The sequence below is a fragment of the Drosophila sechellia genome, chromosome X (assembly GCF_004382195.2).
Source record: "Drosophila sechellia strain sech25 chromosome X, ASM438219v1, whole genome shotgun sequence".
Classification (NCBI taxonomy): Eukaryota; Metazoa; Arthropoda; class Insecta; order Diptera; family Drosophilidae; genus Drosophila; species Drosophila sechellia.
Genome location: NC_045954.1, coordinates 16,535,222 through 16,561,483, shown reverse-complemented (window position 1 = coordinate 16,561,483; position 26,262 = coordinate 16,535,222). Strand labels below are relative to the sequence as shown.

General features: G+C 41.8%; 6 protein-coding genes across 57 annotated transcripts in view; 4 read left to right on the top strand and 2 right to left on the bottom strand.

The window, feature by feature from the left end:
- The window catches only part of LOC6617946 (sodium channel protein para), a 63,577-nt gene extending 54,896 nt beyond the window's left edge, over positions 1-8,681 (top strand). For all 50 annotated transcript variants that reach the window (XM_032724595.1, XM_032724605.1, XM_032724602.1 and 47 more), the window contains one exon: positions 424-8,681. In XM_032724595.1, the coding sequence (XP_032580486.1) occupies positions 424-1,422 (999 nt within the window). In that variant the 3' untranslated portion in view covers positions 1,423-8,681. The remainder of the gene's footprint in view (positions 1-423) is intronic.
- A 2,233-nt stretch (positions 8,682-10,914) lies between these two features.
- LOC6617944 (eukaryotic translation initiation factor 4H) lies at positions 10,915-16,459 on the bottom strand. 2 transcript variants are annotated; one of them, XM_002042216.2, is made up of 5 exons: positions 16,355-16,459; positions 14,892-15,197; positions 14,446-14,732; positions 13,429-13,713; positions 10,915-13,103 (listed from the first exon to the last, which is right to left on the bottom strand). In XM_002042216.2, exons 1-5 carry the CDS (start codon positions 16,384-16,386, stop codon positions 12,937-12,939), a joined length of 1,077 nt encoding a protein of 358 aa, XP_002042252.1. In that variant the 5' UTR covers positions 16,387-16,459; the 3' UTR covers positions 10,915-12,936. The 2 variants fall into 2 exon arrangements, with proteins under 2 accessions (XP_002042252.1, XP_032580506.1); XM_032724615.1 differs by having other exon boundaries at positions 14,545-14,732; positions 16,355-16,458.
- Positions 16,460-16,755: 296 nt separating this feature from the next.
- On the top strand, positions 16,756-17,539 carry LOC6617943 (histidine triad nucleotide-binding protein 3). Its single transcript, XM_002042215.2, has 3 exons — positions 16,756-17,011; positions 17,070-17,260; positions 17,334-17,539. Exons 1-3 carry the CDS (start codon positions 16,822-16,824, stop codon positions 17,370-17,372), a joined length of 420 nt encoding a protein of 139 aa, XP_002042251.1. The 5' UTR covers positions 16,756-16,821; the 3' UTR covers positions 17,373-17,539.
- Positions 17,540-17,977: 438 nt separating this feature from the next.
- On the top strand, positions 17,978-19,571 carry LOC6617942 (eukaryotic translation initiation factor 2 subunit 1). The gene is made up of 2 exons (XM_002042214.2): positions 17,978-18,774; positions 19,072-19,571. The coding sequence occupies exons 1-2, from the start codon at positions 18,080-18,082 to the stop codon at positions 19,400-19,402; spliced, it is 1,026 nt and encodes a 341-aa protein (XP_002042250.2). The 5' UTR covers positions 17,978-18,079; the 3' UTR covers positions 19,403-19,571.
- A 14-nt stretch (positions 19,572-19,585) lies between these two features.
- On the bottom strand, positions 19,586-23,568 carry LOC116802213 (protein DDI1 homolog 2). The gene is made up of 4 exons (XM_032725951.1): positions 22,962-23,568; positions 20,978-21,461; positions 20,628-20,913; positions 19,586-20,564 (listed from the first exon to the last, which is right to left on the bottom strand). Exons 1-4 carry the CDS (start codon positions 23,197-23,199, stop codon positions 20,196-20,198), a joined length of 1,377 nt encoding a protein of 458 aa, XP_032581842.1. The 5' UTR covers positions 23,200-23,568; the 3' UTR covers positions 19,586-20,195.
- Positions 23,569-23,689: 121 nt separating this feature from the next.
- LOC6617941 (cell cycle control protein 50A) lies at positions 23,690-26,169 on the top strand. Of its 2 annotated transcripts, none has more exons than XM_032725953.1 (6): positions 23,690-23,839; positions 24,054-24,322; positions 24,576-24,771; positions 24,826-25,161; positions 25,227-25,392; positions 25,475-25,620. In XM_032725953.1, the coding sequence occupies exons 1-6, from the start codon at positions 23,779-23,781 to the stop codon at positions 25,488-25,490; spliced, it is 1,044 nt and encodes a 347-aa protein (XP_032581844.1). In that variant the 5' UTR covers positions 23,690-23,778; the 3' UTR covers positions 25,491-25,620. The 2 variants fall into 2 exon arrangements, with proteins under 2 accessions (XP_032581844.1, XP_032581843.1); XM_032725952.1 differs by lacking the exon at positions 25,475-25,620 and adding an exon at positions 25,703-26,169 and having other exon boundaries at positions 23,692-23,839.
- Positions 26,170-26,262: the final 93 nt, after the last annotated feature.

The window sequence follows — 26,262 nt, the reverse complement described above, 5'->3', positions numbered from 1 at the left end:
CGTTTGACTAATGATGACTCTTCTTGTTATTGTATCTTCTGTCTTAAACTTCTCTCTCTCTCCCACCGCCCACATACGAACACTCCGAAAAAAACACACCACGAACGAACGACCTGACATGCATCGATAAATATCGATCTATAAATATCGATGCATCGAACCATACCCAACCGATCGCACAACTGCCAATCCTAACCGCTAAATTTGTATTCGATTGCGAATCGGTAACGCGCTCGTATTGCGACTCGAAAACTATGATCCCATCCTCCTGATCCGAAATTTAAACTGTCGATTCCAATCTCAATGATCCTGATTGCACTATCCCCAATGGCTTATCCCAAATCCAAACCCATTCGATAATACCAAATCCCACATTCCAATATTCTTCTGTATCCCAAATCCATATCCTATTAAAACTGGCAGATGTCGACGTCAGCCGGTTGGGATGGTGTACTGGACGCCATTATCAATGAGGAAGCATGCGATCCACCCGACAACGACAAAGGCTATCCGGGCAATTGTGGTTCAGCGACCGTTGGAATAACGTTTCTCCTCTCATACCTAGTTATAAGCTTTTTGATAGTTATTAATATGTACATTGCTGTCATTCTCGAGAACTATAGTCAGGCCACCGAGGACGTGCAAGAGGGTCTAACCGACGACGACTACGACATGTACTATGAGATCTGGCAGCAATTCGATCCGGAGGGCACCCAGTACATACGCTATGATCAGCTGTCCGAATTCCTGGACGTACTGGAGCCCCCGCTGCAGATCCACAAACCGAACAAGTACAAGATCATATCGATGGACATACCCATCTGTCGCGGTGACCTCATGTACTGCGTCGACATCCTCGACGCCCTTACGAAAGACTTCTTTGCGCGGAAGGGCAATCCGATAGAGGAGACGGGTGAGATCGGTGAGATAGCGGCCCGCCCGGATACGGAGGGCTACGAGCCCGTCTCATCAACGCTGTGGCGTCAGCGTGAGGAGTACTGCGCCCGGCTAATCCAGCACGCCTGGCGAAAGCACAAGGCGCGCGGCGAGGGAGGTGGGTCCTTCGAGCCGGATACGGATCATGGCGATGGCGGTGATCCGGATGCCGGGGACCCGGCGCCCGATGAACCAACGGACGGCGATGCGCCCGCTGGTGGTGATGGTAGTGTTAACGGTACTGCAGAAGGAGCTGCCGATGCCGACGAGAGTAATGTAAATAGTCCGGGTGAGGATGCAGCGGCAGCAGCAGCAGCAGCAGCGGCGGCGGCGGGCACGACGACGGCGGGAAGTCCCGGAGCGGGTAGCGCCGGGCGACAGACCGCCGTTCTCGTGGAGAGCGACGGGTTCGTGACGAAGAACGGCCACAAGGTGGTCATCCACTCGCGATCGCCGAGCATCACGTCGCGCACGGCGGATGTCTGAGCCAGGCCTCGCACCCCCCTCCAAGATGCACGCGAGTATTAGCATGAGTACGTGTTGGATGTTGCACGTTGCATCAGCGATGCAGCAGCGTTGCAGCAGCGACAACAGTGAGCTAACAACAACAGCAACCAGGCGAACAACAAGCATAATTTTCTGCTATATAATGAAAGAAACCATACAAACAAATACAACAACAATAACAGATACAAACAAACAACAACAACAACATCAAGAGAACAAAGAACAACAACAAACCCGATGGTATAACGACGAAGATGAACAACAACAACAACAATTAGAACTCAAGTGTAACGTCTTTGATTTGAAACATACATATTTGTATACCCGCATTATTCAGTTAACGAGTCAGCAACCAACAACAATCATACTTAAGCTAAACCGAAATGTCTAATTAATTTATAAGCAGCTCGTAGTCCAATCCATATAGGCGTTTTTCCGAACAACTATTTGCCTAAGCAGGTGGATGCAGAAAAAGAAGAAGAAACCCATGAAACAAACACACTCCCACACATCAACATAATCATAAACAATTATAATCCACGGAAAGCAAAAAAAAGAAACAAATCAACACGGATAACAAAATTGAAGAACGACGAACAAGCTCTAAAAATTGTATTTGCCAGTAGTGAGAGAGCAAAAACACGCTTTATTTAATTACCTACTTGCGAAACCTTAAAGCAAATACCAAATAACAAAAACAATGAAAATGGCGAGCAAGTGACGGTAAAGATAAGGAAGCAGAAGCAAATCCACAAAAAACAAAACCAATCCCCGAAAGCAACATTCTATAATAAACAAGATAAACCCTTTTAACTTATTCTAAATGAGATGAGAACAACACCAATTTGCATAGATTGTATTGTATGTATGTACATTTATCCAGCTAAATAATGAAAAGCCAAATGGTTAAAATCAAAAGCGGACCCAAAACTAGAAACTAAAGCGACACCAATATAAAAACAAATACCGCCTGAACTGCCATTGAAAGCAATACGAACCAAAAACTAGAGAAACAAACAATAGCGAAAGCTGCTAGATGTCAAAGTATAATCACACAACATCCATACACCCACTCACACCAACACCCGCACACACACACACACACACACAGAAGGAGGGGAAATGGTCACCAGGAGAGTAATAGGCAGACAGAGTTATTTCACATTCAGATACGATCGAACTATATAATCGGGCATTCCCTTTGCAGTTTCGATTCAGGCGATGACATCCCAACCCATTGGGTCAGCAAGAAAGTTCAAAGCAAACATTTTAACCATAGCGATCGCATATTTGAGGTTATGTCTCATTTTGAGATTATGTCCTCCCTTTGAGGTTATGTTCTCACTTTGAGGTTATGTCCTCAACAACATACACACTCCCACACACACACAAAAACACCGACACAAAGCGACAACAGTACCGAACAAATCCTTGGAGCTGGGGCGCATGGAGCCGCAGAAAGTGAGATAAAGACGAGTGAAACCTTCAACGAAGACCTTAGCAATTCAAATTTGAATTCGATCAGTCAAAAACCAATTTACAAAAACAATTAACAAAGAACGCTGACCAAAGAATTAAGAACGAAGAAAACGCGCAAGAAGTGAATAAATGAAACGAACAATGCCGAGAATGTGAAGTGAAAGAGAACACATTACCGAAACAAGTTTAAAGCGAGGCGAAGCAAGTGCTAAAAGACAAGAAAATAAAAACAATTCGGAAAATAGCAGAAGAAGCGTTTGTGCCTAGCACAAAATAAAAAAAAAAAACAGCAAATAGAGATACGAAAACGAGTGAACAATTTGAACAAGTTTTTGTTTTCAAGTGCTCTATTTTCGCATACTTCTTTTTATCTTTAACCTACAAGTAGAGTCGAGCAAAGACCGAGATTAATGGTTAACTACACAATGAGCAAGGAGAGTAAATACCAAACGAATATATATTACACATAATTATAACATAACTAATTTAACTAAAATACGATATTAATACTGAATTGAATTCAAACAAAGTTTTAGCCAGACCGCTTAAAAGCGTAGCACACTTTTCAGCGCCAGTCGCCTTCGCATTCGCTTTCCTTTCTTTATCCGCCGCAATCGCGTTATAACGATAGACGATTGAAATGTGAGCAAACCGAAAATCGATAACCGATAACAATCAAAATATGAAAAGAAAAAAACAAAAAAAAACAAAAGTATTTCGATCAGTTGTGCCCAATTTTGCCAAGCTAAGCTTTGTTTGAATAAGCTTTACTGCATATGATTTCTTTGGTTTCTCTGTCGTATGATTTACTAGCTAGCAATGCCTTTTTCGCCGCTGTTCAGTTATGTATCGACAAAACAACCGATAACTGATACCGATTACGATAACGAACAATAAAACTCCATCGAATGGCCCCGCCACACTAAAGGTTGTGGAGCAGTTCGACCAGAGTGAAAATTATATGTGAGGTTCCATTGCGCACACAGTACACAGTACAGTACACACTCGCCACATTGCCCAGTCACACTCACCCAACATATAGAATCTCAGATACATGTAAATGCTTTGCTTTTGCTTTGAAATTGCTGCAATCGTAGGAGGTGAATGGGAAACGAATACTTTGGGATCAATGCGTTTTTTGGTTTTGACAATAAAACAACTACCAATTCACCCACTGACACTAATCACGTTTTTTGGGAAAACATACACAGTTACAGACATGGGCATTGAAAGAAACTTCTTTCAGTGACGAAACGAGCCTCTTCTCGCTGACTTGCTCTCACTCGTTCTCCAACACAACACGAATTGAAACTGTTATACGAAACATGCTTTCACACACTGCTTGACTTCTAACTATCTGTTAAATCAAATACAAATGCGGAACTTGTTCTAAGCACATCCACATCTTCCCACTAGAAGGTAAACAGCATCTTACAAAATTAATCAACATTGGGAAATAACGAATGACCCTCGGCCAACGAATACCTTAATTTGCCATACCCTTTAGATATTTGATATTCTGTTCCATTAGGTATTTTCTTGGTAGACGCCAATTTCCGGTTCTCAGTTTCTTTCATTTAATATATAATGGCCAGAGTGTTTACATTAACTTTCTGTGTTGGATACCAGTAGTATTTGTACAACAGTACTATAACCGTTACACGACAGTCCTACATTAGTTGCTTAACACGCTCATAACAGTTGTATCTCTGTTATACTAAGCGAGAAGTCAATCGTAAGGCATTTGTATAACGGTTTTATGCCACAGTACAACAGTTGTATATCCGCTTGGTTTTTGCTTTACTATAAAACACAACTGACTATCTTAAAGGTTGACAACAAACACTCCAGTTACATTTGGCCACTTTACATCGATCAGCTGTCTTTATTTGTTCGCAAGACGTTTAATAAAAAGAAAACCTTTTGCATCCCGCAATAGCTTCCCAATACTAGACCGTTCCGATTTCACAAGGCGATCAATCACTATTTATCCTAGCCAACACAAAAAAGTAACGCAAACAACAAAAATTGTAGAGTAATAACTTGTGTACATTATGGGGACCAGTTTAAGCGTTGCCTTAAAGTCCAAAAATTAAGTGTTTATTTATTTGCGCACGCTTTTACAAGAGAGCTTTGTCGTTTAGATCAGATTAACCCCTTCTGTTTTGTGCCACGAACGGCACATCCCCGCCATCTTGACCCCGTGACCCCTTAACCCCTTGACCCCGTGACCGCTTAACCCCTAACCAAACCCCAAGACGTAACGCAACCCGACTCGAACAGACTCCAATTTGGTTGGTCTTACAATCATCGTATTACGTATTTGTATTTTAAACACACATTGATTTAACGCTTGCCGATTGCCAATTTTGTAACGACTTGAATGTAGCTTCATTATTATACATTTTGTTGGCTGTTTGACAAATAATACGAGTACCCACTTTGATGAATAATAGATCACATGGAAATAACGCAAAACGATAAATCGCTTAGTCGAGAATAATAAACGAAACATGCTATAAACTAATAACAGAAAATTAAGTTTGAAAATTCCGTACAAAATGCATAAGTTTAACGAAAAAAGCATATAATACTGATTGAACTTAACGCATAATATATCTACTTATACTGAGTGCACTGTTATAAACGAGGGGCGGGGCGAGAATAAATAAAAAAAAACAACAACAACAACAAAAACGAATCAAACGAAAAAGAAAAACCAAACATATTATAATGGTATATACTTCAAGATATTCTACTATCTATGTGTGAATAACATCATCTGCAAAACAACAGCCACACATGAAGCTTATGCGACAAGCAAACCGAAGAAAGAAATAAAAAAAAACTTAAGAAGACGAGAGAAGAGATACTCTATAATAATATAACTGTAAATTTACGATAATAAAAGCCGAGAGAGGGATATGAATTTTAGCAAGCGGTAAATTCAAAACGAAACCGAAACGCAAATCGAAATCGAAAAGTTGAAAATTATATATGAGGACTCGAAGACGAAAAGGACGACGATGTCGTGAAGAAGGGATGATAACGATATTGATAAGGAAATTTATTTCATATTTTTAGCATACGTGTAAACATATTTTTTGTGCCGAGGTTACGTTCGAAGCAACACGCGCATCATTGCCATTAGACAAAATAAAATTAATTATATATACAATATGCCTAAAAATAATACAAAAAACAAAAAAAGAAAAATAAAACTACCACTAATAATTATAAAAAACAAAAAACAAAACAACTGCATATTTTGTGCTGCTGAAGAAAGTCACAACGCAACAAAAACATGATAACAATAAAACATATATAAATTTCTAACAATTTTTGAGCAATAAAACCACACTCACACACACACATACACACGCTCATCACAGAAATTTGCCGAATATTTTCACCGCCACTGTATGCCCAACGGGCGTGCGAAAGAGAGCGAGATGGCACTCCGCACTGCTCTCGCACACTTCGCACAGTGGCGCCGCAAAGTATGCAACCAGGAAACAGAAAGCAGCGTTCTCAAATACCAAATAGAAATGCAATGGCAAATGCTAGGAGATGTTGCGGATACAGAAGACGATTAAACATTTTTAGATACACTTCGAAAATCAAAGCGTGGAAATTTCTATATTAGTTAATAATAAATTCCTTTTTTTGTTAACTCACTATATTAAAATGAAAACAAAGATGGACAAAAACTTTAGCTTTATACTCGTACATTTGTAATATATTACATAAGTCTAGATAATTACATAAAAACAAAGGAAAAATAGAAAATATATTATAAATTATAATTATACAAAAGCAAAACCGAAAAAAATTTTACAAATAAAAAAAACACAAAAAAAATTAATAAAAACCCAAATCAAACGAAGCATAGCAAATGAAATTCAAAGTAAATTCATAAATAGCGTACAAAAATCGAAATACAAAAAAATGAAGAAATCCCAAAAACGAACTGTAAAAAAAAAAAGAGAAAACATTTAAATGTAAAACAGCCAGTTATTATGCATAGCTAATAAAATTCAAAATACAGAGCAGGAGCGGGAGACGAATCCAAGAAATAAGAACAATTATTGCAATTAGATATTCTACATAAAAAATTCGAGATCTTTAGTAAAACATAGGTTGCATATACAACCACACACAAGCAAAACACACAGACAGAGACACACACACACGCACACATGCGCATTCCCGAATACATCCGTATATGAGTATAATTTGATTTCCGGCGACCTGTGGATAGGCCGTTATCCTGATTTCGAGTGCTATCAGTTGCCAACCCATCCATTCAGCACATAGACAGACGCCAGTAAGGACCCACACGAGACACAGTACCAGACAGACCCCGAATAAAAAGATGCCACGCCAAGCAGCAGAGATTAAGATACCAATCCAAGCCTATACGATACCGAAACCAATACCAAACAGAACACAAGAACACACAATTACGAAAGTTGCCATCCAGCGAAGTATTTGCAATTTATATTGAGAGCAAGAGTTAATAGCCGTTTATAAAAGCCCGTTGAACACGAAAAACAAATGAAAAAAAAAAAAAAAAATGAGAAGAAAACCAAAAACAGACTGAAGAAAATGAGAATTATTTAACAAGAAAATTTATATATATGTAATGATAGCCAATAGAGACAAGTGCATCCAAGCTATATGAACAGAATCACAAATTGCCAAGCTGCTTTTACATGCATCCAGAGCTGAGCCCCATCCACTCACTCGCACACACACACAGGGGGCCGGATATCCTGCCACGCCCCACACGACCGCCCACCCACGACACTCGGATACACGAACACACTCACACACTGGCGATTGAGTAGCTCATGAATAGATTGAGATGTGAGGGAAATATGTATTTATATTTATACACCAGCAGGCTAGCGAAAATGGATACATGATACTAAAGAGAAGCATAAGTTAAATATACACATTAATGGATGTCTTAAACTAAAGCAACAGCAGAAACTGACAAATGCAAATGCAAAAATTAGCGAGATTACAATGAAAAAGTTTGCGAGGAGGAGACACAGGCACAGTTAGCATATTTTTTTTATACAAATACAATTTAAGCAAACGAATACGAAAATCAACAAATTGAAGTAATATATTAGTGAGAAACCGAAGCAACTGATGATGTCTTTGTAAAGACTTTATATATGCCTGCCATATGCCTACATCTGCCTAGCTGTCTGACTCTAACACAAACACTGAGACACGAACACAACACTTTCTCCCTCCCCTACTTTCTCCCACTCTCCCCCCACTCTCTTTCTCTCGCTTGTGCAGACACGACACAGACACAGACAGACAAACTCCTGAGTAAGACCATTCACATCATTCGAAACAAGGGCTTAGCTACCTACGATGAGAAGCGCGGAGAGAGGCGCACTATGAACTGGTTGAAAGCGCTGCAGCCGAAAAGAAAGTGCTCAGTCTTCTTCATCGTGCCCTTGCAAGCTTTGTACTTCATTAGCCCACCCTGATTTCTAAGCCCGTTTTTTTGGGGAGCCTGCGTTGTGTCGCTGGCACCCCTCGACCTCGAAAAATTCCTACAAACCGAGCCAGAGCCGTTGTTGAGCAACTCTATTTGATAGCAACTTCCCCGGCTACAAATTCTTAGTGGTTCAAATGGCTATAGGACAACCGGACACATACAAGCACACACACACACCCACTCAGACACTGAAAATCTCCTCTTAGAGATGATAAAAGATATGTTCATATGAATATGTATATGTATAGAAAAAAATATATATATATATGTGCGATCAAGTAAAAGCAGCTAGAAAAAGTACCGAAAAACCAAATAAAAAATTGCTAAAAATTAATGACACCCGCCACTTTTCTACTAAAAAGAAATCGACTGTATATATATACAAGTATATATATATGTATGAAGACATATATACATATATATATATATATATATGATAATATGAGTATATTTATGTAGCAGTATAACAGTATGTAGAGTATAACACTTTGTCCAATTGCTTGACAAACAGAACCATACACACACAGATACACACAAACACACACACACAGCCAGGCACACGATCTGCATTTTGTTTTCTAGTTTTTTAAAGGGACATTAACTTGTACTAGCGATACTCTTAATAACTAAATCTTGCAAAATAATACGACTACGAATACGAATAGGGCCATCGCTGTCATACATTGTAATGTTTTCGCCGGCACAACCTTCGATTTTCGATTGAAGCCAGCCTCTTGTTATCAATTTTTGTCGATAGAATACGAATACGTGTATTTACTACCAACCACAGATAATCGATTGAGTTTGCCCAGAAACACACATATTAATATAAATATACCTGCATATATATTTTTTTTAAAACAACAGCATATGGGAAATCTGTGTGGGACGACAAATGAAACACAACAACAATTTTTGTATGTATTCATTTTTATTAAAAAAAAAACGAGAAAAACCAAAAGGGAAAATACAACCGGAAACCAAAAGAAAACAGAGAACACTCGTAAAACACACGGACAGACAAAAATTGTTTTTATAAAGATATATTCGATTAATATATTTAAAATAAAGTAAAAAACAAAACAAAAATTAATGAAAAGTAAAGAAACAAACGCCTGAATTAGTTTATTACGCAAAAGAAAAGGATTATAATTAGTTAATTCCAAATAAAATAAAACAAAAAAAAACAACCATACCCAAAAACAAAAAGGAAACCAAAACTGCACAATAACATCTAAATGTAAAAATATGAACTAAAAGAAAGCAAATACAAAGGAAAGCCCAAAGAAAATGAGATAAAAGTAAACGATTTTTATTTCCATTATATATAAATAATTAACGCTTTTTTAGTTCTTAAACAAGTTGCATAATTTATGTATAATTTATAAAGAAAACCCAACATTTAAAATAAATCAAATTAATAAAGGGGCAACCTAAAAATATTGTAATTTAATAAATGAAAATGAAAAAAAAAGAACAATACAAAAACAAAAGGATATATATATAAATTAAAAGCGAAATTTTTTCACACTTTAGCTTAATAAATTGTAAAAAATACAAAAAAACAAACAAACAAAACTGAAATAAAATGAGATTTAATTGAATTTGTTATGCAAATGAAAACCTGTTCGTGTTTTATTTGTTGCTAGCTAAATGCAATTTCCCCCGGAAAATCAAAACGAGGTGAGTTGTATTATAATTTGTTTTATTTATTTATTTAGTTATGTGTATATATGTGTATATATACGTATCGTACAAAATGTTCAAACAACAAAAAATATATATATGTATGTATATATATTTATATATTTCGTTATAATGCTGTGTGTGAACTTTGTTTAGCGTTCGTCCATCATTCACTTAATTAAACATGTTGTTGTCTGTAGATTTGACTTTGTTGATTTGTTTATATTCATTTCTTGTTATGCAAGTTACACGAAGTTAGCATTTTGCGATGTCTGCTGATGTTGGTAATTGGTAAAAATGTATATTTTCTTCGTTCACATCTACGATTGTTTGCTCTAACTGCTTGCTAATTTCGGTTAGTTTTGCATTTGTGTATTTGTTTCAATTTATTGCGGTTGCTAAGAGTAGAATTGCTATTTAATCCTGGCTTACTCGATCAGTTTCGTCATTAATCATAGCACAATCGTATATTTATTTATATCTGTGTGTACATATAGATGTTTTATGATGTACGTTAATGTCTAACTCTTGCTTTGTATAAATTCTCGTTTTAGTGTTGCTTTGCTTTTGGTTTATTCGTTAATTAATTTAAACAATTCTTTGTCGTCGTCTTTATGGGCGTTTTAAAATGCATATCAAAGTTCTTAATTAGGTATAGAGCAGCAATTAAGTTGTCAACTCGATCAAGTTATTTATTCATTCACTTTCAATTAGTTTTTGTCGCTTTTCTATCGATTATTTTCTTTCTTTCTTTCTTTCGTTTTTTTATTTTTGTTGTTTAGTTTTTTTTTTTTTTTTTTTTTTTTTTGTTAAGGAGTTACAAATATTGTTTGTCCACATTCGTTAGTGTAAATCTTTGACTGCTTACGGTATTGGTGCTAAAAATTAAATTTAAAGTTTATCTTTAGCTTTAAAGGTATATTAAACGTAATCTTTACTTTAACTGCTACACACACTCTGATCTGATCTGTATTCCTATTTGCTTCTCTGCTGGTTCACTCTGGTTTCTAAGCTGGTCAAGTCGGTCAAGTCGGTCAAGTCGGCTGTGCATTTGAGATATTGAATTGGACTCAACTCGACTGGATTAGAGTGGAGTGGAGTGGATTGGATTGGAGTGGATTGGATTGGATTGGATTGGAATATCTTTTCGCAATCGAAGTGGGCAGGGGCTTGGTGTCGGAATCCGGAGCAGGACATGGCCTGTTCGGACTGGACAACACAACAATTGGATACTTCCGGCAACGGGTTAGGATTTGATTATTTTGTATATATACAAAGTGCTGAGGCTTTTTTCTTTTTTTTTTGAGCCGCACTCCGAAAAAGTCGAATTTCGAAATCGAATGTGCGAAGGAAAACACCAAACCGATACGGTACACGCATATTTAATTTGTTTTCGCTTTATTTTCAAATTAATGTACAACTTTCGCGATTAATCAGCTCTTGCAAGGTACAAAAAAAATTGTTTTAAAAAAAAAAAACTGGTGAGGAAACAAAGAGGATGACGTTAAGGAAAAACTCTACTTATGCAAATAATAATTGAAACACACAAACAACAATAAAATGTATACATTGTATTTCATATTATTTCTGTCGTCTTATATCAAGGTTATCTACAAAGAAATCAGATCCTATGTGCACGATAATAATTCAATGTTAGAAAAGTAAATGTACACATATAGGCAAAGAAACATTCGAACCGAAGCTAGTTGTAAATGAAATTGATCTAAATAAGTGAAGTGCATAATGGGTGGATATGGATATCCAAGTAATATTTGAATAATTTAGTCGGCTTTGACTTTTAACACTATCTTCAGCTACATAAGACCTATGTAGTTGATTGCTTTTCGGTAGCTATATAAGTTTTTCTCTAGTGAATTTGCAATGATAACTTTTCCGGTTTTTTATTTTTTCATTTTTTGTTTTATTTTACGTACTTAGTGGATGTTCTGCTTCTCTGCGATTTGTTTTGTAAGATCTGCTGTTGGTGTTTTAATTTCATAAGGTATGTCTGTTTAATAATTATATTTGTTTTTGTTTTTCCTTTTTTTTTTTTTTTGCTATATAAACTGTATAAATTGCCTGCTACGCTGAACGTTTTGTCAAAAAGTTGTTGTTTTCGATTTTTGCTTTGTTTTTCGAGTTTTTTCTTTTGTTTTCTTTTTTGTTTTGCATTGTTTTCGTTTTTTTGTTCTGTTTTAATGGTTTTTTGTTTACTATTTATACCTTAATGGTAGAACTTTTGTTTTGTTGGTTTATATGCATCACTTAACTAACAAATAGCAGCGTGCATACAGCTGCTGTACATGAAGCGCACATAGCCGCATATATATACTATATATATTGGCCATATGCACGAGACTAAAGTTTATCGCTGCTTAAGGACTAACATTTAAAGACTTTCCATTGCTGTTGCGGATGTTTTCTAGTTGCAAAGAGTTAGATTAGTTGCTTTATTGCTGCTTGGCTTTGTTGCTGATGTTGCTGATGTTGCGTGTTGCATGTTGCTTGTTGCTTGTTAAGTTGCTTGCTGACTGACACTGGACACTGACACAGAGACACAGAGGCCAGCCTGTTGTTTCATCTTCGTTCTTGTAATGTAGTACATATCGTTCGTATATAATAGGTATGTAGCGTAGTGTTATTAATTAATGTATGTGTTTATATATGCATGCTGCTGATGCTCCTTCTTGTCATCATCATCCTCCTCCTCTTGCTATTCTCTCCCTCTATCTCGGATTCCCTCGTTCTCGCACACCAAAATATCATATCAGGCATATATTGTATTGCGGACCGACTCCTGCCCTCTAGTTATCGCCGTTGTGATTGACATTCTGCTGCAGCTCCTTCAGCTTCTCCTCGCGCGGCTTGGCGTTGCCAAAGATCGAGGCCGATTGCTTGGTCTCTGCCACCGCGTTAATGGGCGCGGCAATGGTCCGTGGCTTCAGCTGCAGACGTGGCCGCTCATTGTCGTCTGCGGGTAAGGAACGAATAGATAAATGGATAAGTGCTTGATCGGTTGGGCAAACTTAATGCTTAATGCTATATGTACATCATTCAAATGGAAGCAAGTACTATGAAAACGTGCATTGAACTGACTTACAAATACGTGGTACGTCTAATTGTGATACTTTTGATTGACACATATTTGAAAAAGTACTTGAAATCGGTTTCTTAATATGGTCTGTGGGCAGGGAATGGATAGGTAAATTAATATTTGCAAATTTAGACACCATGAAATGCTCCTAGCGACTATCCTCCCATCTATATAATACTAAGTACTTATTATTGCAACTCACCAATGGCGCCCATTGAGGAACCACCGCCAACGCCCAGGCCTCCTGATCCGCCGGAGCCGCCGCCGAGGCCGGTCATGCCGCCACTAGGACGTTCGCTCTGCTGGTTGGGATTGTAGTGGGTGCGCTCGCGGTCGCGGTGACGGTTGAAGTTGTTGTAGCGATCGCCGTCGCGCGACTGGTTGCCATAGCTGCCTTCCCGCTGGCCGCGATCCCGATCCTGGTTACGATCGAATGGTCGATCGTCGTTATTGAAACTGCCGTACCGACCACGATTTGCCGGCCGATCTGCAATGGAAGCAACTGGATTAGTGCCTGTGGGCCATGAGTTACCCTGCTTAAGATAAGGTTCAACATGCTAGCTAAATGCAGTTCAAAGAAAAATCGTGCGGGTGTGCTTAAGCTACGGCTAGAGGGGAGCTATCAATACGGAGTGGGCGTTTTCAATGGGCGCAAACTAATCTCAAAAGAAGGTTGGAAATAGGCGGTGACAGCTAGCAGTCCAGGAGTAGTAAGTATGCAGCAAGCCCACTTTAAAAGAAATTAACTTGTCGATCAGTTTCGATTAACCATCTATGAATTCCTGCCAATCAAGGACTCCAACATGTTGTTCTATCGATTCTTTAAATAAAGAAGTGTACAAACATAATTTTCTATGCATATTTATGCAAACAAATGTGTACTTCTACCTTTACACCTTTCTTAAGGCTATGTACTACTTCTTCGGGTGCATTGTCTTATCTTGTGGCCACTCCTTGAAACATATAGCAAAACCAACGCAAGATCAGAATGTAGAACCGCAGTAGGATGCCAAGGTAGGCACATAAACGATAATCGAAACAGAACAGTGGGGCAGATTCTACTTTCACTTTCGAGGATTGCAGCATGGATGTGTCATCCAGCCATGCGACTGAATCAGAATCGTTATAAGTAATCAGTATCAACTGGTTTTTGGCGGCACTACGAGGGATGCAGCTAAGTGTTGGTTGGTTGGTTGGACGGCAGATAAAAATGCTTTACCATTGTATCCTCTATTCATGCCACCGCCGGAGCCCGCGCCGCTGCCGCCGACGCCGCGACTTCTATCAGTGTGACCACCATAACTATCAATGTACGAACCTCTACTATCGCCGCGATTACCCGAACCGCCGCCGCCCTCCCGACCGCCGCCGCCAGTGCCAGGACCTCCCCGGCTGTAGGACTGACTGCTGCCGCCCTGGCGAGGTGGGCCGCGCTTCTGGAAACCGTCTCTGCCGCCGTCGCCGCGGGTCATGCCGCCGTTGCCGCCGCCAACACCGCCACCAGGGCTGTAAGAAAGTCGAAAATATGGTTAGTCAAGTGGTAAATGCGTATGGTGATGGGTGTGAAACGATTGGGGAATCGTTAGAAGGCTCCATGTGCTCAGTTCGTTTGCAGAGCTCCCAACTATCCAATCTAAAGTATACAATTATCTGGTCTCAACTCACCGATCATTTTTTCTACGATCAGCAATGTCGATTCTCAGCGGCGCCGACAGATCGTCCAGTTTGATCCGACCATCGCATTCTAGCGCCCGCTCCAGATTGTCGAGCGTCTCGAATTCCACGTAGCAGAAGCCTTTGAACTGATCCGTTTCCCGGTCCTTCACCAGACGCACGTACTTCACCTCAAAGTCCTGGAATATTTTGATCACATCGCCCTGCACAAGGCCTTGCGGCAAATTGCCGACGAATGCGATGAAAGGCGGTTCCGTGGGCAACTGCTTGGATGCCCGATCCCCGCCGAATCCGCTTCTGAAAAAAATCGATAAATAAGAATGAATGGTTAGTAGAGTGAATACATTACTTAGGAGTAACTAATACATTTAAAGGCAAAGAATCTTGGAAATGGGATGCACCCATTAAAAACCTATGCTGCATGTCGTACGTTAGTCTATAAAGTTGGATTGCAGATCCCCTCTATAGATTTGCGCAACCGAAGCAACTGCAAAGTGTGCTTGATTCTGTGCTCCTGGTATTTGCTGTGCCGCTTTGTTTGGAGGAGTACTCCGTGGCCTGGGAACCTTGACATCGAATCCAATTAATGGGGGTGTGTCTGTCTCTTCTTCTTCTTCTTCTTCCCTATTGAGGGCCTGAGGTGTGTGTGTGTGAGGGGGTGGGGGGCTTTGCGGCGCCACCCCTTGGGGCAAAACGCACATGGTCGGCAATTTATCTATGTGGGCTAACGCTGGCTCGGATTCCCGGCAAGCAGTCAACAGAGATGCAGGCACAAATAACAAAACCGAAGAACAACAAATGCAGTGGGACAGGTGTCAAATGGTCAGGGGGGTGGGGGTAAAATCGCGCGCGCTTTTTGGCGAAAATTGCATTTTGCATGGAATTTGCAACTATTTTTGGGTTTATATTCTCTTCTTCTTTTTTTCGTTTTTTGATGAGAGGTGGGGGGAATTAAATGTGAAATCTGCCGGTGTGCTGCCAGCGGCGTAGCCGACGTTGGCGCAGACGAAGGCTGCAGCAGAGTTTTCCAAGAAAAACAACGCAAGCGATGAAAAGAATCGACAAAATAAAAACCGAAAAAGAATGTTAAGAAAAAAAAAAACGCACACTGCCCCTCACACACACACGCACACACACACCACACACACACACATACGCACACGCACGCACGTACAAAGGCGGCGGCGGCGGCGGTGTCGGCGACACGTACAATACACATGCACATGGGTGTATCGGTGTGCGAGCGGCGAGGCGAGAGCGTGCGCGTGTGTTGGTGGGCTGGTGTTGCCTTTTTTTTTGCCCAAACCCCAAAAAACCGCGTGCATTATTACACATTTTGCCAAGATTGTCGGCACTCGCGCAATTCGATCGCATCGCGTTCACTTTCACAAGCACCGGCGCATCGCGGCCAACGCGTAGCGTACGCGATTGCAAAAATAATTAATAATATTTACCTAGCGTGTTCATAACCACCTCTTCCAGCCATGTTTTATTTTTTTCAAATGAGCGAATTCGCTGCAAACCGCAGTGTTAACACACGGGCGAAAATTACTATCGCGGCGAATTTGGTCCAACAGTGTCACCACACCAATAAGCCGATTGCCGCCTTATTTTGGTATTTATGTAGTTAGCAGGGACGCATGCCCAATTGCGACCAATTTTCAGATATCGATTAATAATTCTAGTAATAATTCTAGCTTGTTAGCTTTTTACAATTGCTCTTTTCCCAATGAAACATTCGAAAAAGACGTTAAATACATAGGGAGAAATACATACGTCTGTATACATTTTTTTGTTAAAAAAAAAATAATACTATTTCGCGGTATTTATTTATGAGCACCAGGGTAGTTCATATTGTTATCGACAGCGCAACTAATCAGCTGTCAAAGTATTTAATATAGACTGAGCTTAAAATTAAGTCATGGCGAACGACAACTGCGTTTTCTGCCGAATTTCTGAGGGGCTGGACTCCTCAACTGTTTTGGAAGTCGAAAACGATGACTTTGTCATCTTCCAGGACATTAAACCCGCTTCCCAGCACCATTACTTAGCAGTGACCAAAAGGCACTACGCCAGCCTCAAGGATCTGAACAAATCGCACGATTCTCTGGGTAAGATTGGAATTAGCATGACCTCAAATCATGCCTTAATAATCCTAATATCTTACAGTATCGCGCATGGAGATCGCCCTGAAGGATCTCCTGGCGTCCAAGGGAGTTTCTGTCGATGATGCCCTCTTCGGATTCCATCTGCCGCCGTTCATCACTGTGAAGCATCTTCACATGCATGCCATTAGCCCACGCACCCAAATGACCTTCCTATCGAAGTTGATCTTTAGACCCTCCGTTTGGTTCAAACCCGTACGTATTTGGCTATTCTGATTTTGACCACTTAGAGGTCTGTTGCAATTTAATCTTATCTATTTAATTATAGGTCGACGAGGCGCGTTTTTACCTTTCACAAAAGGAATAGATCGGGACCATCATAGATAATTGTTAGATAAATATATATATTATACCCTCGCGCGGTCATAATTAACTATTAAACGGAGCCAACCTATACAAATATTCTAATATTCTAAGATTCGTTAAATTAAAAATATACCTTATAAAAAGAAACTGATTCAAGCTACAAGTCAATACAATGGACTTTTTGTATGCAATAATATGCAACTTTCTTTTAAAATTTTCATAATAACTTGCTTTAAATGGGCAGCTAATCTGGAATGTTAACAATCCCTATTACTTGTAAGCAAATTTAGACAGAATAATACAAAAAATGGCGAAAAAATTGGATATATGGGAATTATTATCATTATCATTCCAAAATTGAATCGAAATTGATTGGTATTTAAATAACAAGCTCACCAAGATATAACATTCCATATTTGGACTATTATTTCGAATGCTCAAACCAAAAACAGAACATTTAAAATTTCCCGGCCATCCATGTGACAGTCGGAAGACACAATCGATAGACCGCTGCTGCCCCACCTTTCCAGTGTGACCAGTAGCAAGCCAACTGGCGACGTTTTGCCGGCTACGCAATTAAATATCGATATCACCACTGTCATACCTTACGCTTCTTCTTCTTGCGCCCGCTCGGCAGAAATTGTACACGTTTTTCATTTCGAAAAGTCCAAATTGCCCAGTTTTTGGCGATAGACCACAGACTTCAACATGGCCCTCACGTCGCGCTTCTACAACGAGCGTTATCCGGAGATCGAGGATGTCGTTATGGTAAACGTGCTGTCCATCGCCGAGATGGGCGCCTACGTTCATCTGCTTGAGTACAACAACATCGAGGGCATGATCCTGCTGTCGGAGCTGTCCCGCCGGCGCATCCGCTCCATCAACAAGCTGATTCGTGTCGGCAAGACCGAACCGGTGGTGGTCATCCGTGTTGACAAGGAGAAGGGCTACATCGATCTGTCGAAGCGTCGCGTTTCACCCGAAGATGTCGAGAAGTGCACCGAGCGCTTCGCTAAGGCCAAGGCCATCAACTCACTGCTCCGCCATGTCGCCGACATACTCGGCTTTGAGGGCAACGAGAAGTTGGAGGATCTGTACCAGAAGACCGCCTGGCATTTCGAGAAGAAGTACAACAACAAGACGGTCGCCTACGACATCTTCAAGCAATCGGTCACCGATCCCACCGTCTTCGATGAGTGCAACCTGGAACCGGAGACCAAGGAGGTCCTGTTGAGCAACATAAAAAGGAAGCTGGTCTCGCCCACTGTCAAGATCCGTGCGGACATCGAGTGCTCCTGCTACGGTTACGAGGGCATCGACGCTGTCAAGGCATCGCTCACCAAGGGTCTGGAGCTGAGCACCGAGGAGCTGCCCATCCGCATCAACCTGATAGCACCGCCACTGTAAGCACCTTAGCTATTGTAGTTCCCCTTGGTGTAGACAAAATTAACGAGGGTTTCCTTAGTTAAAAGGATAGGAAAATTGTAGATTTCTGTTCTTCATTTTAGCCGAAATTGATCGTTAAAGTAAGGAAATTCCTATAATCGTATATATATTGTAAATGCAGGTGCTCATTTAAGTGAAAAACTTATATTCATTTCATTTTCACAACTTCTTGTGAAATCGAAATAACTAAGAATGTTGCTTAAATGAGTTAATGGGTCCCTAAAAGTAATCGTTCTTCATCCTTATCATTTTAGCTATGTAATGACCACATCCACTACCAAGAAGACAGACGGTTTGAAGGCTCTGGAGGTGGCCATTGAGCACATTCGCGCCAAGACCAGCGAATACGATGGAGAGTTCAAGGTGATCATGGCACCCAAACTGGTTACGGCCATCGACGAGGCGGATCTGGCCAGACGCCTGGAGCGCGCTGAGGCCGAGAACGCCCAGGTGGCTGGCGACGATGACGAGGAGGATGGCGCCGACCAGGAGGGCATGCAGTTTGATCCAGAGAAGGAGTTCAACCACAAGGGATCGGGGGCGGGTCGTGCGAACGAGGAGGATGAGGACGAGGAAGAGGATTAGCGTAGCCACAGCATCAGACACAACTATAGCAACTGTAACAAACAATTAAAAGGAGTTTTGCAAAAATCAGAAGTTGTAATTTTATAATTTATAAACATAACATATAACGAATGCTATTAAAGATTTATAAAAGTGAAAACAACGAGATGCCCAAGAAGACAATTCAAAATGCGCTTGTTCATCTTTTCTTTTCAAATCCAAAACAATACTATCGACCGTTTATTATTGAACCCAATTCAGTTTTTCTTGACAGACCCTTAATACTAGTTCAAATTGTGTATAAGTGTAATATTATTTAATAATCAGGCATTCTTTCGTTTTCGTTTTTCTTTTGTATTTACTTGTTTCATGCTTTCGTTGATGCGGCTTGTTTCCATCACCGTCCAGATTTTCATTTATCAAATTTTAGATTATATCGCTTACTATTTTTTCTAGAAAAAACCAACCTCTGCTTTAAAAATGTCCCGGTGCTGCGTAGCACCCTAATTAGATATTGTACATCGTAACAAACGATTCGTATAAAAAAATGACATCAGTTTATAAACATTTCACTAAATTAGAAAGGTTTTCGTTTCGGTATTCATGCTTTGTGGTTGTGTATAGTCCTTACTATTTCCTACTTGATTTTATATGTGGCGTGGCGTGGCGTATTTTTTGGTATTGCTCGGAGTATTTCGTTGGAACGGCTTCCAGTTAGTGGGGTCCAGTCTGTTCATCATCCTATTGCAATCCGGTTTCTGGCTATGGGGAGTTCGGCTTTAGGTGGTGTTGTGGGCTGTGCGTCTAGCCGCGTTCAGCTGAGTTCGCTCCCCGAGGCGGCATCGTTGCGGTGGAGCAGCACGGACCTGGCCGCCTGCTTGTTACCGCCGCACAGGCGCAGCACGGTAAGCACATCGCTGCGAGGATAGCCAAGGGCCATGAGATCAGTGACATCCTGTTCGGTGAATCGTTCTTGCGGACTGATCGTGTTGGGTCCGCCACCGGCGCCACCGCTCTCCCGTTTGCTTTGCTCGATTGCATTGGAAATTGCCTCCTGTTCCATCGAATCCTCCGAGTTTCCTGTCAGCCGGGCGCTGACCGGCAGCTCACTTTCCGGCAGAAAGGGTGTCGTTGTTCCCGTGGTGCCAATAATCAATAAATTACGCTGCAAGTCAATCAGGCACTGAAACAACCAATTCAATTAGCATTGAGCCGATTTAATCTGAGGCTATCTAGACGGCATTACCTGATGTCGCTTCAGCATGTCCAGACCCAGCAACATGTCCATGGGCTGCTGGCCGAGCACGGTGAAGCTGGACGTTAAGTGATCGTTCTCAATCTGCAACTGGACCATGTGTATCCTGCCCAGAATGGGCTGTGTACCAACACCCTTGGCCACACCGTTCCAGCGCGTGTCAATCAGCCGGTTGACGTGGCATCTCTCGGCGCAGTCCTTGCTCATGATCGTCGTCTGGGCGCCGGAGTCCACAAAGGCCTTCACAGGAATGCCATTCACTTTGCAGTTGATATAGCTAATAATGTGTAATATTGCAGTGAGCCAATCCAATCATATTAATTATGTGTACCATTACTTACAGCATTGTAACCGTGCCAAAGATCTCCGGATTGTATTCAATGGCAGCTGCCATGTTATCCTGGATATTCTTCTGCTTGATCTCCTCGGCAATCAGACGTTGGGTCTCCTCATCGAAGGGATCGGCGTTTAGCATTCGCATGCGATGCTCGTTACGACGCTTTCGCTCCGTAATATGCTCGCGGAGCAGCCGAGCGAACTTTTCCTTGTCGCCGGAATCGATGGCCTCCGCCAGGCTGGGATTGTACTGCCGAAGGAGCGACAGCGTCTCGGGACTGGACAGGAACATCTGTCGCACCGTCTCTGGGTCGTCGTCGAAGTTCACATTGAACTCATCGGTCGTGGGTATGTCCGTGAGGTTGTTGAACTGGGGCTGCTGCACTCCCTGCTGCTGCACCCGCCTCGATGGTGGACTGCCGCCGGAACTAGTGCCCGGCACGGCGATGTTGCTGAAGTCCAGCGTGCTGATCGCTGGATTTCCGCCAGCTGAATTTATTGAATGAAACGAAAGATCAATCGATTGAGGTGGTTTTCTATAGCGTTTCTTAACAGGATTACATTTGCCAATATTCCTTCAAATCGCTTATAATATTATAATAAAATATAGTATAAAAGACATGTTGTGGTCAGTGCAGTTATCTGATACAAATCGAGATAATTATCAACATATTTACGCGTAAATTTGGGAACGTTTTGAGAAAGAAAGAGCAAGCAATACCTAAAAACCTCAACCAAATTTGTGCAAATACAATCTGGCTTGCAGATTGTGAAATTATTGTGAAATAAATGATTGCAAATAACTCATGCTAATTGCCACACAACATTTATATACATATGTGCATATGTATAAACGTTTGTCCAGATAGATTAAATCACCGTCATCCGATTTGAATGGAACTCAATTGATCTGTGATCTATGATCGAATTAAAAACATCAGACTAGCGAGATAAACCAATGCAAGTGCAGTTGTGTTAACTAGATAATATGTAAATATCTGTGGATAAATGTAGTTGAACTCATTTTCTGGCTGGCAAATGAGGCTTGCTCTCATGCGAACCATGGAGTCCAAAGTGCTGTGCAATGGTCAAATGAAATCGAAAATTGTTCACCGCCCACACCTGTCTGCAGTCGCCAAAATGTGTGCACATGTGTGCAGAAATACCATTTAAACATATAGCTAAACAATTATATATACTACGATCCCATTTCATTGGACAAGCTGGCAAGGCCAAATGCGCATTCAGGGGTCAACAAAACAGTGGGCCAGCCACAGTGGGCGGCCCAAGTAGGTGGATCCATGGGCTAAGGCAGAGGCAACGCACCTGCTGCTGCTCCTCCACTTCCATTGGTATGCCCCATACCCTCCGAACCCGCACCCCTCTGCCGCTAGTGCTGCAGTGGAAACAGATAAGCCACTTCCACACTTCCAGTGTTCGTGTCTGTGTGTCTGTGTGTCGCTGTTTTTTTTGGAATTTGCGAAAAGAAAGTCAGACGCAGCAAGGCGTTTATTTTTAACACCAATTGCGCCGCAAAAAGATGAGCTGTGCTCGCTGCGCTTTTCCATAAAAATTTAGCAACTAAAAAACGCCAACAATTAGAAGAAATAAAAATGAACACAGTTCAAATTTCACATTGCAAAAGTATTGTTAAATGAAATGTTCGCTTACGTACATATGTATGCACTACGTATTCGGGGTTTTCCCTATCCTAATATATCATGATGCTGCAGTATTTGTTTAGGCGACATTTCAATATATACAATACATGTTAGGAATCATGCAGGACAGTAATTAATTTCATTATTGTGCTAATTCGCGTTATCTGACATTTTCATCATCCCCCAAAACTCCACTCAAGATCCCCCCCCCCCCCCCCCGCGAAAAACGTGACCCACATAAGGATAATGGCTCTCCCCCATTTCCACCCGCTCGTACCACTTTCCCATCCCGTTCCCACTTTAAAGCCGAATTTCAACTCTCTCTCACCTGAGCGATTGCCGCTCCTGCGTCGTTCCAGCATGATGAAGTCGCCGTCGCCGACGCCGCACTGTTGCAGCGTCTGTTTGTCGCTGGAAAGCTCCCGCCCGTTGAAAATAACCGCTATTTGGGCCACTTCCGCACCGATCTCCATCGCGCAGAGGGCCTTGAGATTCTCCAACTCTAGATCCTGGGCCACGTCCAAGCAGAAGACCTTGTCATCGCTGGTCGTCACTGTGATTTTCATTGCCGCTGCGTCTGTGTGTATGTGTGTGTGCGTTGGCGTTTCTGTGTTGTTTTAGCGGGGATCGGATGTTAGCGAGCGCGGGTATGTACTGCACTGGTGGGTGGCAAGGTGAATCCCAATCTCTGCTGGCCTAGCCTTTTTCGCCTTTATCTTTGCTAGCTGGATGAGTGGGTGTTCTGCTGCTCGCTTATTGTTTTGACACAACAACGAAAACGCCGCCTCCACGCGGTTGCAAGCGTCACCTTATCGATACTATTCCAGGTCCGACCATCGATGTCTAAATGAGATGGCTAGAGCATTGCTTATATATTACTACGAATTTGGAGGGACGAATGATTTTCTACATAGCTTAATTTGAAATTTTTCTCAAAGATGAGTCGAATGGAGCAAAAGCTTAATATAGATGAAATTTCATCGATATATGCCATCACTAGAGGTAAATGGTACCGATACATATCGATGACTTATGTGCTGTCATCGAAATTTTATTGTATTTACTTTATTCAATTGAAGTAACTAGCAGCGTTTGGACACCAAGGAGCTTTTCGAGGAGACTAGCGAGAAAGCAGATAAGCCACCATGTCCACACAGCAAGCGGAGAACGAGGAGAGTGCAGCGGCGAAGTCCAAGCGACCTTCAGGTGAAAACCCAGTTTCAAGCGAGTCTCCCCATCCAACTTCCAATCCCCCAAAAATACACACACACACTTACCTGCGTAACAGGTGATTAGGAGGGGAATGACTAATGTCCAATGGCAAATCGATTTTCGGGGCCCATCCTGGTGGCCCTGCATTAACCATGAGGTCATGCCTAGTCGCTCACGTTTGCCCGTTTCTCATGCTGTCCACCCACAGATTCGGCCTTCAAGCAGCAGCGCCTGCCCGCCTGGCAGCCCGTCCTGACCGCCCGCACCGTACTACCCACCTTCTTCGTTATCGGAGTACTATTCATACCCATCGGCGTGGTCCTCCTCCACCTGAGCAACACCGCCAACGAGCTGATCATCGACTACACCAAGTGCAGAAGCTCGGGCGGAAATACCACATGTGCGGAGTATCTGGAGGCCCATCCCGGCGGGGATTGCACCTGCCAGGTGCCCTTCGTCCTGCCCTCGGACTTCAATGTGAGTTATAGGAATCCAGAGCTTCAGTAGCTGTCCAACTCATGTAATCAGCACTGAGTTTAGGTAGTGAAGTAGTTCAAATCAAAAGCTATATGATGCTCTTATAATCTGCAAGGTATTTATCAACATTGCTTTTATCATAGCAGATTGGCTTGGAAAAAATATTGATGATTTTGTTGATAGTGGATTTGGATTCTTTATAATACTTTAAAAAGAGATTCTCATTTAAGTATTTCGTTAACTTCCTTTAAAGGGTGTGGTATACATGTACTACGGACTGACCAACTACTATCAGAACCATCGGCGCTATGTGAAGTCACGGGACGACGAGCAGCTGCTGGGTCACCTGTCGCAAACGCCCAGCACGGACTGTGCCCCCTTCGCCTATGATCCCGATTCCGGAAAGCCCATCGCGCCCTGCGGTGCCATTGCCAACTCGCTGTTCAATGGTGCGGCACAGGAACTACCTTGATTGAACCACAACTAACATTGATCTCTTCCAGACACGCTGACCCTCTTGCAGGGTGGATCCGAGATCAAGCTGCTGAAGACGGGCATTGCCTGGCCGTCGGACAAGCGCGTCAAGTTCCGTAACCCGGAGGGTAACCTGAACGTCTCCCTTGAGGGCTTCTCGAAGCCAATGTTCTGGAAGAATGGCCTGGCCGACCTGGACCCGGAGAATCCGGACAACAATGGCTTCCAGAACGAGGATCTGATCGTGTGGATGCGCACCGCCGCTCTTCCCAGCTTCCGGAAGCTATATCGCCGTCTCAACCAATCGAACACCAACTATGCCAATGGCCTCAAGGCTGGCAATTATACGCTTAACATTACGTATCGTAAGTACGATTGGCTGGGATATCGCGAATGCTGTATCTAATGTATTTGTGTTTATATATTTCAGAATATCCGGTGGTGTCGTTCGACGGCACGAAGCGAATGATACTCTCCACCACATCCGTGCTCGGTGGCAAGAACCCGTTCCTGGGCATTGCCTACATTGTGATCGGTGCCATTTGCATCACACTGGGCCTGGCCCTGCTATTTATTCATATGCGATGCAGTCGCAGGTGAGTTGCCCATCGCACAACGTTGATTCATCCTCATTGTACCGATCGTCATTCATCCTGCCCTTATCCACCACTCCCACAGCATTATAGTTCATTAGGTCTGCTAAGAGTCGAGTATTTCATACCCCATTGAAGCCGAATCGTTTCTCATGGCCAAATTAGCGTTTTGCTCGGTGCGCGATAAGTATTGACAATTAAGTAGCGTTTGATAGTAGCATTCTATCTAATCGGGCACTGGCCAAAATGATTGACACCTTCTATACTAAGGGCCCTTGAACTAATCATGGTTTTATTTCTGTTTCCCCAACAGCAACATGGAGATGATCAACGTGAACCCGCACACTCAGTACTCCTAGACCGAGCACCGTCAGTATTCCGGGCCGCTTCACTTAGCTTTAGTAGATCCATTTGTTTAAGCCTTATCAGCATAAAATAGTTTCTATTAACCCATTTCTACTAACGTGTTCTCGACTGCTCTTCTGTTCTTTATGTTTTCTAACTGTGTGCACTTGGCCACGCGATGAGCTGGCCAAGTGCCTTTTGTTGATGTTCTGTTCGTCCTTGATATCCTATATGTGTGCACACAAATTGTGATCTTTTGTATAACCTATTCTGCCGCACATCACACACAACAGAAAAACAGTGGGCGCCCTTTGCAACATCCACACGAATTTCCACCATTGCTTTACAAACAGCAAAGTAATACTTTGTGCCTGACTTAATCTGCATTGCCTTTTACTACGTTTATACGCGCAAATAAACATTGTTAATGGCATAGCTCTCTTGTTTTATTGGCAAGTAAATGGGGCCAATTTGAAATTAAACTATATTCCTTGGATCGTATCAGATAAGTTTAGGATTCTGCTTAAG

Excerpts from the sequence above, each read along its gene's own strand:
- LOC6617944 (XM_002042216.2), bottom strand. The coding sequence starts at position 16,386 with ATGGCTGGAAGAGGTGGTTATGAACACGCTAG. Across the intron at positions 14,733-14,891 it reads GATCGTAGAAAAAATGATCG|CCCTGGTGGCGGTGTTGGCG; the intron begins GTGAGTTGAGAC and ends ACTTTCTTACAG. Across the intron at positions 13,714-14,445 it reads CATGAATAGAGGATACAATG|ATCGGCCGGCAAATCGTGGT; the intron begins GTAAAGCATTTT and ends CTTCCATTGCAG.
- LOC6617943 (XM_002042215.2), top strand. The coding sequence starts at position 16,822 with ATGGCGAACGACAACTGCGTTTTCTGCCGAATTTCTGAGGGGCTGGAC. Across the intron at positions 17,012-17,069 it reads CAAATCGCACGATTCTCTGG|TATCGCGCATGGAGATCGCC; the intron begins GTAAGATTGGAA and ends AATATCTTACAG. Across the intron at positions 17,261-17,333 it reads CCTCCGTTTGGTTCAAACCC|GTCGACGAGGCGCGTTTTTA; the intron begins GTACGTATTTGG and ends ATTTAATTATAG.
- LOC6617942 (XM_002042214.2), top strand. The coding sequence starts at position 18,080 with ATGGCCCTCACGTCGCGCTTCTACAACGAGCGTTATCCGGAGATCGAG. Across the intron at positions 18,775-19,071 it reads AACCTGATAGCACCGCCACT|CTATGTAATGACCACATCCA; the intron begins GTAAGCACCTTA and ends TTATCATTTTAG.
- LOC116802213 (XM_032725951.1), bottom strand. The coding sequence starts at position 23,199 with ATGAAAATCACAGTGACGACCAGCGATGACAAGGTCTTCTGCTTGGAC. Across the intron at positions 21,462-22,961 it reads CAGGAGCGGCAATCGCTCAG|CTGGCGGAAATCCAGCGATC; the intron begins GTGAGAGAGAGT and ends CAATAAATTCAG. Across the intron at positions 20,914-20,977 it reads TTTGGCACGGTTACAATGCT|CTATATCAACTGCAAAGTGA; the intron begins GTAAGTAATGGT and ends ACACATTATTAG.
- LOC6617941 (XM_032725952.1), top strand. The coding sequence starts at position 23,779 with ATGTCCACACAGCAAGCGGAGAACGAGGAGAGTGCAGCGGCGAAGTCC. Across the intron at positions 23,840-24,053 it reads GAAGTCCAAGCGACCTTCAG|ATTCGGCCTTCAAGCAGCAG; the intron begins GTGAAAACCCAG and ends GTCCACCCACAG. Across the intron at positions 25,162-25,226 it reads TACGCTTAACATTACGTATC|AATATCCGGTGGTGTCGTTC; the intron begins GTAAGTACGATT and ends TATATATTTCAG.